At 32.9% G+C, this 11,039-nt stretch overlaps 1 protein-coding gene across 1 annotated transcript in view; it reads left to right on the top strand.

The window, feature by feature from the left end:
* The window catches only part of LOC117110998 (chromaffin granule amine transporter-like), a 34,687-nt gene continuing 23,648 nt past the window's right edge, over positions 1 to 11,039 (top strand). The window contains exons 1-3 of the mRNA XM_033253855.1: positions 1 to 85; positions 7,837 to 8,019; positions 9,777 to 10,029. Of these exons, the coding sequence (XP_033109746.1) occupies positions 49 to 85; positions 7,837 to 8,019; positions 9,777 to 10,029 (473 nt within the window). The 5' untranslated portion in view covers positions 1 to 48. The remainder of the gene's footprint in view (positions 86 to 7,836; positions 8,020 to 9,776; positions 10,030 to 11,039) is intronic.

The following is an 11,039-nucleotide window of genomic DNA, read 5'->3' as shown; positions in this document are numbered from 1 at the left end:
GACATCAATCATGTGGACATCCAGTGGCTCCCTTACGACCGTTCATAGATGAACGCCGATATATTATTAATTTCTTTGCTACGAGGTAGGATGTTAAAGAGGTTATTAACTTGAAAGATAATATACTACGGTGACGTGTCATGAAAGCTGCGTAAAATGTTGGATACGGCCTATAGTCATTATAGCAATGGGTTGAAGAGATGTATTCATAACCTATGTTATTTTTTATGGAGTTTCATCTGGTTTCTTGTTGTATGAACATAGAAACTTCTTGTAAGTAAACCATTAATATACGTACTGTTTGTAACGTTTCAAACCGTTATTTACTGATCGTCATTTGTTTGTCTGATGAAGATACGTTGATAACATATCTAAATGTTACAAACAGTGCGTCTATTTTTGGCTTATTTATACATGTTTATATGGGTTAGGTTCTGTCATTGTCGTCCTAATGTTATAAGTATATGAATCACTGGTAGAGACGTCGTTATGACTGTTACTTTCAGCCAATATAAGACCCGTAACTGAAGGTCTGCGACCTTATCGATTGGAGTATCATCACCAACATTAATACAGAGCCACCCTCTCCCCCAACCCAACAATTTATTTTTCAAAATATTTTTTTAAATGGAGAAAAAATGAAAAAATATAATTAAATTTATATCTGACGGTTCCATTTCTGGTCATAGATGAGCTATAATCACAGACGGAGGTGGTCATTGTGGAATTGTATTACAATATTAAAATTCCGTCTACAAGTCAAATCCATCTGTTTTCAAGTTAAGATCTAAAACCCACTTATAATCCTGTGTTTGTCCATATTTGTATGCCTTTGGACGTGAAGAGGGCCTAACAAAATTTGGCATGGAAAATTATGTTAGGGCCCTAGACCTAATCAGGTAGATGAAAATGTGATGATTAAAACAATTAATGCAAAAACTGTAAATGTATTTAATATAGATTCATTTTTTGTTATGTTCAATATAATATGAAAACTTGATTTATGATGTTTTTGCGTGTTTACAGTTTGTAGGCGAAAACCAATCTTTTCAGTAAATATGCGCTGAGCCTTCTCATGTTTCTCAATATTTACCAAGTTCAAGTCACTGCACACAAATGCAGAGCTCTTTTTATGCGTAAAGAGATATGTAGGTGAAATGAAGATGGTTTTGAGCTTTAATATTGAGGAAAACCAATATGATCCGACTATTTTGGGACATTTGTTGTTGAGTTTCGCGATGCCTTTCGAAAGGGTATGCGGAAGCAGGATTAAACTATGCGAAAGGTCGATGGTTTATTAGAAAAATTATTATTCTGTGATAGTTGAGGTTGGAAATTGAAGAAGATAAGTCATCTGATTTTGACATTAAGTTAATAGGTAGGATATTAAAATGAAGTATGCACAGCTAGCTCACTCGAAGGTACAGTAGAACCCAATTTATAAATGCCAGTGTGTTGACATAATAGTAACGCGTAGCACTTGAGCCAGGCCTACGTTGCTGAGACTTTTTTTTTTTTGCTTTTTTCCAATAATAACACAAAAACATAACGTACAAGAGGCATACATAAAAAGCAATAAAAAAGAAATGTTGTTATTAGTCATTACTTTAAAAAACATTTTGTTTTCTTACTTCCCTTCTTCTTCTCTTTCTTCTCTTTAGTATGCAAACACTTTAAATTAACATTTTTTTTTCTGAATATTATTTTTCTAAATTTATTAATTACCCAAAACAACATATTAAAATCATAAAAAGTAGGTATAGGCCTATTAAATACCAGTGAAAACTTCAGTCGGATATTTTATTTCCATTGTTATAAAATGATATATTTAGTCTACGTATTTATAAACAATCTTAATCTTGTAATTATTTTCTTTTATATACATCAAAATTTGCCTTGGAAATAAATACATTATTAACGAATATGATTTTTGATTTTACTCATTTGGTGTAATTTACCACTTTGCCACCAGTTTTCACCTTACTTCATTTTTCAATTTTAAAGCGTTCAGACATAGGCCTATGCCATTGGTATTTACTGAAGAGAAAATTTCTGCATAAAAAATGTTAAAATCGTTTTATTCAACTGCTGAAACTTGGTTCACATAGCACGTATTAAACGCAACCGCAAGTGGCTTGACACAAAAACGCAAGACTCGGAGAGTGGTTGGCGTCTTAAATTGCGCTAATAATGTGAGAATCAAGCTTAACTATTACACTCGCGGACTTTGGCACACGCTGTCGCCGTACTTGATGGCAATTTCAGTGTACATTCTCAACAGGTATGAAACAGCGATGGTCAATATCAATGCACAGTAGTCACAAAAGAACAGTTCAGGCCTATGTAAAAACACTTAGTCGCAAAACATGCTAATTTTGTATTGCGGAAACCCTATATAAGTGTTTGTTCACCAAAAATATGACGCAAGTAAGTCATCTTAATAAATAGAAAAAATAGTTTTAACCTCTGTTCCTCTATGTTGAAAACACTTAGTTAGTAATTCGTATGGCTGAAATATATTTTCTTAATCAACCAATATTAAGAATAATAGTCTAATAATAGAAGTCTGATATCGTTGTAAATTGAAAAAAAAAACCAGATATTCAACAAATTATTTTTAAGGAAGTTATATTGGATGAGTCCTGTCTGGCCAGTTTGGAATTAATACCGAGGCTGACACATGTGCGAATATGAGCTATTCTGGATTCTGGACATTGAAATTAGTTCAAATTCATTACACCGAACAAAGAATGAGAAGACTTGAAGCAATTGTATGCTTCAAGCCTATTTGTGAGGATATTAGAAAGATATGAAATGTAACATAAAGAAAACTTGGCTGCCACACGGACGCAGTCGCCGAAAAAAACTACTACATTTTTTTGCAAGAAAGCTGTCAATGTACTAGCTGAATGCGATATATTATTATTATTTATCTATTTGTTTATATATATATATATATATACATATATATATATGAGTAATTTCACAGTAAATGGCACGGTATCGTTACATTTTCATGGAAAAATAGAGTAAAGAGGATTTAGGCTAAACTCTGTGGAACAAAAGATATATCAATGTTTTGGAATGAGGGTGTGATAAGATAATTAAATTGTCTTTCCAAAACAAATATGCCTCATTACCAATTTTTAAAAATATTTTCTTGTGAGGCCCTATATATATTCACCAATTTGATAAACATTTTAAAATAACACACATTTTTTTTAGGAATGTTGGGCCACTTTGAACTTTTTTTGACATACAAATGTTACACGGCCCGTTAAAAAAGCCATCAAATTACATATTTTTTTAAATAAAAAAGGATTTTATTTTTCTTTCTAGTGTTTTATTTTATTAGCTTCCAATATATATCATATAGAAATAATGAGCTCCTTCCTTGTAATACAATTAAAAAAATATACTACATCCAATTTTAGACATTTTTGTCTTGTCACACTTTTGTATGGTGAAATATGGCTAAAAAGTATGTCAATTTATCATTGTTTTTTTTTTACTGTGAATTGTATGATCATGAAATGATTTTTAATATGTATGCTCATTTATATGATAATATAAATGTAAAAATATTTCATTTTAAACAATAAAATCTTTAGTTATACCTTGCTAAAAAAATTGCTTGGGGCGTGTCCATTCACTGTGAAATTGCTCATATATATAAAGATAGGCCTATATCGTAGGCCTATATCGGCGGCGCGAGGGATTTGCGTGCCGCCGTCCCATTTTCGTGTGGCGTTTTCTGGCATCCCTTCGTTTGCTACTTGCGTCGCAGCACCTCCTTTGCGGAAACTGTGTCTCTTATATATCTTGCGTGATCTACACCCATACATTCACTGCTGCTCTTAAACGGGTAGTATTTGTAAGTTGGAGATACGAATCGACCGTCTAAAAATTGGAAGAGTAGTCCAGACGTATGTTTGAATTCTGTGATATACCTTTAATAAAGGTGTTATTTTTATTAGTATTGTAGAAATCTGACAGACAAAGTAGTATTAGATGCTGTAATACCGCTCCCTACTGGTGGATATTACCTGCACACAATCCTCACTGGCGCCCACCCACCACTGTGAAGTCATTGTAAGATTAGTGAATACAATCTTCCATGGTAGGGTATCGCTTTCTAGCCTACTATTTTATTGCTCTAAAATATACTTTGTCTATATAAAATCATCTACAATACAATATACCTTCATAGCTTCATCAATTCCAGACACATTACAATAATATTCTATGGAGCATGCGGATGCTTAGCCTTTGTTTCATTAGAAAACAGCCTCATGTAGAGACATGGATTAGTAAAATGCACCTCAGTTCAATTAAGTTTTCATATTAAATTAAATGATTTTTAGAAAGACTATGATAAAAAAAAACGGGTTGATAACTCAGACATCAAACATGACTTCAAATCCCAAATGGCCGCCAATACTATTTGTCACAATAAGTATATTAGATTTTCCTTTCAAATGCTGTTTTCTTTATCTGTTTCAAGTTAGTTGTGCGTATCTACTATTATTGTTACTGTTATTACTGTACTTATAGTACGTGTATCACATGTTTATTGATAGACATTGTGTGCATATTAATATGGACAATATTTATTTAAATACATAAGTTTAATGTTATCATAACATTCACACTGAGAGTTCAATTAGGCTAAACTACTCCAATGCAATCTGAGCAAATGAGAACCAATTATATTTCTATGAATATTTTTGACCTTCGCGTGTAAGCCATCAAATTCATATAGTAATTGCCATACTGTAAAACGTTTCTTTTAAAATCATTCCTTTTGCCATTTTTTGAATGAAAACAACGTACATATATGTTTAACAGATAATCGAAAACGATCCGTAAGAAATAGCATAAATAGATGCATTGAGCTTGAGCAGGAAGAAATGAATTACTAAAGAAGAAAGACAAATCATTCCGCCTCTTAAGCGCCGCGCAACAGATTGAAGCTTCTCTGTCATGTGATGTTCTTACATTACGAGGCGTAACGTAAACGTAATCTTATCCTTTTGTTCCTGAAATCACAATCCATTTAATTAAAACTACCTTAATTCCTGTAATTACATTATTCCTTGCTCAACTACAAGATCAATTTACCATGACCATATGTCTGGTACGTTGTTTAAAGCACAGATTCAATATACAAAACATATATTTTTAGCATTATGATTGATTTATCAATCATAATTATTTGTTACTTTCTTATTTTTAAAATGATGACAATTATCATTACTATCATAGTTACCAAAAAATTAAAAAAATAACAATTTAGTTAACTTATTTAATTTTTCATTTGGATCAATTACAAAGTTATTACAGACACTAACCAGACACAAATATCAGTATCAATGATTTTCAGACATTTACCACAAAGCTGCTTAAATTTAGATTTTGTGGCAGATATACATGCGGTAGGCATCTTATATGTAAAAAATAATGTTATTTAAATGCCCGTGATTGATAAGGACAATATTTTTACCTTCATATTAACCACAATAGTACTTTAATAAACTATACAACGTAAGCTATTTATATAATTTATTTATTTACGTGTATTTCATGTACGTGATTATTATCATTATTAAACATTATTAATGAAAAACTGAGCTATTACAATTTTATATGTTATTATTATATTATTATGGTTACTATACCAATTCCATTAGAAATATTTCTAATACTACTGTATTATTAATAATACTTTGAATCTAATATATTTTATCATTATTATATTAGAAATTGATTATAATTATTGTTACTATTATACTGTACAAATCAAAATACAATATATTCACGGACCCCAATACAAAACATGTACATTGTTACCTGATTAAATAATCTTGGTTAAACATGTTATCAAATAATTATATTATAATATATTTGTTGCGTAAAAGATTGAAAATAAAAATAATATTGCGAATAAGACCTCGTATCAAACTGGTGATTAAATCATTATTGTCTGCAATTTACGTTCAATGGGAGTAATCAAAATCGAAGCGACTTTCAATATTTGCCTAGATCGTGCAAGCAATTATAATCTTCGTATCTATTGGCATTTTGGATTATAGATTAGGCCTACCTTTCCACTAAATAAAAGTGGTATATCTGAACACTGGCAAGCAATCTACTACGTAAATAATCTGAAATAAAACGATTCAAGTCTGTTTTGATAGGTTAATTGTACGGCTTGGATGAATGACGTCAGAAGAGTTCAAAATATAACTGTAAATTTAAATTACCTTTGTATAAACTCAGAATTCGCTATCGGTTTAGATGTTTCCTTTAAACAACAGGTCGCCTCCCTCTTTATGTTTCGTACATTTTTAAAGTGCAATGATAAAAGTAGACATTTATTCACAAAATTTTGAAACTTTAAAACAGTGTTCACAACTAGGCCTAATCCTGTTAAAAATGTAAAAAATATAAAATCTTTATTCTGTAAATGGTTGGTCGCACCTAACAATATCATTCTTGTTCTTGTTCTTGCATGTTGTATAGGGCCTAAGCGAAAAAACTTAGGTGTCAATGAAGATATGATATACATCTTTATAGTGTAACTGACAACTTCACATCAAGCGACTCCTCCATATCGTAACACATAAGCAACAGCACGAGGTTTTTAATTAACGTCTTTGAACAAAAAACATGATTCTTAGTACGTAGGCCTACAACCTCGAGTTGGGTATGTTTTTGACAGCTTAGTGAATGACTTTGTTTCAGAATCAGTACATTCTGACACTGTTATTGATCGTGGACACGTCATTGGCTGGGGCAATCATTGACATCACAGTAATTAAAATTGGTGCGTTGAAGAAGTCATTAGTTTGCTCTGCTTGCGTTACAATATGATTGCTAACTGACGAGGGAAGACCGACTTAATTTATTACGGGAAGACGTTTGTCTTTGGTAGGCTGCAAAATACATGTTGTCTAATATTGTATGTTTCAAATTCGAGCTCTTTTTCTGTTTTCTGTTTAGTATTAAGTTCAACATATAGACATATTACGTGCATACTGTATCTTGGAATGTTAATTAAACAAACAGCTTCAATTTTAATTTTTGCGTACAAAGTCCTACTGTATTTAAATGTTTTTCAAGATTTTAGCTTCGCAATTTTTCAGTTTTTAAAATGGAAATATGGTTCTAATACTTTGAGTTGTTTCTTTGTGATTTGTATAGTTTTATTTTACACTTAAATTATTTACAGCAGTTTTCATAAAACGAGCGAGATGTTTTGACAAAATGGTTCGTGGTACGCATTTCAATTTGTCCTATTTTAACAAATTAAGTTTTAGGGTTTTTCATATTTTTCTTTTTATTTTGTTGCTAATCTAAGCTATATTTTGTTATAATTAAATCCCTAGGTTGACTAGATCATGAGTATGATCTTTTTAATATTCAGGTAGTCCTATATCTTGAGAAAATTGCCTTACAAAACACCTACTGATTTTCCTCTTTTTATTGATTCTGAAAAACAGCCTAAACAGAATGTGCGTCAACAGGAAACTTTATATAGAAGTGAATTTCTCCTGTGTTATCATAGAGACCTATCTCAAATTTAAAATGATGCTACTCCAAATCTAATCCTAGAAACTTAATTCAAATAGCAAATAATCGTATTACAGTATATGATTTACTTGTACATATTAATAGGTTAACTAATTGTCATATTTGTTAACAAGTGACTCATTTTCACATGTACAAAGACTGAAAATCACTGGAAATTTTGATTCAGTCTGACATTGCAACAACTCAACCCAAATAATGATTAACAAAGTAAATAGTAAACAGTATGTTTCTTTGTCTGTGTAGGTAGCGTTCGGAAGATATATGCATTTTGGATTTTTAAAAGGAAGAAATTGTACGTGATGTCAGAGCTCAACATCGGATTTAACTTGTTGGGAAAAATTAATAGTTTGCGTCAATCGAGGACGTTTCTGTTGTTCATCGTGTTTATGGCGCTTCTCCTTGACAATATACTTGTCACCGTTGTTGGTAAGATTTCTTATTATATTTTTCACTATAAAACTTATTAAACTATCTCTGATCTGTTTATAGTTTTAATATGTAGGCCCTATGTTTAGTGGTTTGATGTCATTTTAAAGATTCCTAACTTAGATAATAATAATAATAATAATAATAATAATAAAATAATAAATATTACTGTATTCTTTTCTTTTTTATGTGATGTTACAGTATAGGACTATTACTTTGTAAACATAAAAATTTGATAACATTTGTTTTTAGAAAAGACGAGTTTGACCGACAATACGGTAAACAATCAGTAGCATGTTTGACCTGTTTTGAAACATGTCTATAAAATATTGTAACGATCACATTTGTATAAGAGACAGTATATATATATCGTCATAGATCCACGTGTGTTCTTGAAATTATATAAAAGGCATTGAAACAAGGAATTGAAGCAATGAGTCATGTGGATTATAAAACACTGGTTTATTTCAAAAGAAATACCTATACCTGTGTATATAAGAGAGAGTGAAATTATAAAATGAACAACGGTGTTAGGAAATATAGGCACAAATATATTTTGTCCTATTCTCAGGACTTCTTCAACGATGAAGAAATATTAATTATCAAGAAAGAAATGTTCCGTAACTCTTCAACTTCCCTTGTTTCTCTCCATCAAATTGTTATAGTTGCCAACTCTCTTTGCTGACAAATCTCAAAAAGAAAAAACCTTCTCACCATATTGATGGAGATTAATTTAGTTGCGTAATAAAGGATATTCTCGATATTTCAATAAAATGTATTAAATGCATCACATCCGCCGCGCTGTGACGTATGGGATTTTTTTTCTAAAGCACGCCATTCAAAAGATAAATAAACCAACAATGTTTCTCTCACGACTTATATTATTCGTTGAGAAAACAAAAGGCCAGTGATAAACATGATGACCGTTAATTGTTTCAGAACATTGTCTTTAAGATACCAGTAATTCCTCGTCATGCATACCACCACGCTCGCGACTCAAAATAGCATGGCCTAGTTCAGACTAGGTGGATAAACCCGGCTAAAATTACCGGGTTTATCCAACTGCCAGTCTGAACTAGGTGGCTTATCTCAAGCCGGGCTATGTTCCTATAGTAACTAGGCCTGGCGCGCCACTGTGTTTAACTTTTCTAAGCCGGGCTTTAATAATGGCGGGGGGTTTTGCATTGACTTCGGGTGACGAAATGACCAATCAGCATTCAATTACGTATGCTGTGAGCGAGGTACGTTTCGCGAGCAATGTTTTTTTTTTTTTTAAACACGTTTCCTGGTTACGGTTCTTTATTACGCAAATTCTTGCCTGCTAAACCCGCTAGTCTGAACGCCCGGCAAAGTTAAGCCGGGCTTAACGTGAGCCGGGCTTAACTCAAGCCTGGCTTATCTCCAAGTCTGAACGTAGCCTATGGCCTAGTTCAGACTAGGTGGATAAACCCGGCTCAACTCACCGGGTTTATCCACATGCCAGTCTGAACTAGGTGGCTTATCTCAAGCCTATAGTAACAAGGCCTGGCGTGCCACCGTGTTTAACTTTTCTAAGCTGGGCTTTAAAAAGGTATCTTTATATATCAAGGTATCTTTATTCAATAAATATTTTTCATGGCAGTGTGCAGAACTGCATTGAGAAAAAAGGCCTAACAAAATAGTACATTAAATAGAAAATAATTCTTAATATTCATTGTAATTGTTATTGTCATTATTATTTAATTATCCCGATATTATTATATTCATATTTCTTACAGTTCCAATAATTCCGGATTTCTTATACGAGCAACAGGCTGAAGATGCACAGCGTGAATCAAAGCCAACAAATGTTTATGCAAAGTATGAAAACTATAGTATAATTCCCAGCAACTTTACTCCGGCGGAAACTGAAGTTCCGGATATAATTGAAAATACAGTTCAAAAAGAAAGTGTTTACATCGGTGTGTTATTTGCATCTAAAGCTATCGCTCAGCTCATTACTAATCCCTTTGTTGGACCACTAACAAATAGGTGAGATACAATGTTTGACGGTTAACGCCAGTGGTAAATTCAAGGGTTGGGGAGGAGGGACGAAAAATAATAATTGAAAAAAAAAATTGAGAAAAAGTATAGTAGAGGTGCCATAATCATAATTGTTTTACCAGCCCCAGCCATGGTGGGGCTGAGGTGGTCTAGACTCTGTGAATTCCCTCCAGGGCCCACTGTTTAGAATTCCTGGATCCGCCACTGAATGCGTACAGGTTTAATAGAATGAGCCGTAGTTGGTTTATCATTAAGGTGGCGAGACCAAGTTTCCAAATCTGAAGACTCATATTTTACGTGTGTATGTCGATTGAAGACTATGGGCAATGTTTAAAAACAATAATGCATGCGCCGAATGAATGAAGTACATGCCTGCATGATGCATTTTCCCTGTAAATGCATAAAAATGAAGTTTTTACAAAGTGTACAAACATTTTCAAAAAGCAGGAAGTGAAAACTGCTTAAGGAGAGCTTCATCCAACATTGGATGGTCCGAGGTCCCCGACGAGAGCAAAATGGGCACGGTCGGGCGTCGCTCAAAATCTTTCGAAAGTGGTCCGTCCGGGGACGAATCTCTCGAAAAATATGACAATTTAGGGTTTTAAAGGGTTTTTTTTAATCGATTTCATTTAATCGATATATGTAGTCGGCCGATCCGACCGGCCGACGAATTGTGGTTTTGTGTGGGGGGTTAGGGAGGTAACTCTCCCATACGAGGGCCCTGCTCACACCCCTTTGCGCCTCCCCTGCCACTCTCATAATGATGATGGTGATGATGATGATGATGATGATGATGATGATAGTGATGATGATGATGACGATGACGATGATAATGATGATGATGATAATGATGATACTGATGATGATGATGATGATGATGATGATGATGATGATGATAATAATGATGATGATGATGATGATGGTGATGTTGGTATGATGGTATGATGGTATTATGTTATTGGTCATGGTTTAAATTATATCATAACTCTATTTTGGAG

The sequence above is a fragment of the Anneissia japonica genome, unplaced genomic scaffold, assembly GCF_011630105.1.
Source record: "Anneissia japonica isolate Jap-2015-1 unplaced genomic scaffold, ASM1163010v1 scaffold573_len2283161_cov171, whole genome shotgun sequence".
NCBI lineage: Eukaryota > Metazoa > Echinodermata > Crinoidea > Comatulida > Comatulidae > Anneissia > Anneissia japonica.
This window is presented reverse-complemented; position numbering and strand designations above follow the sequence as displayed.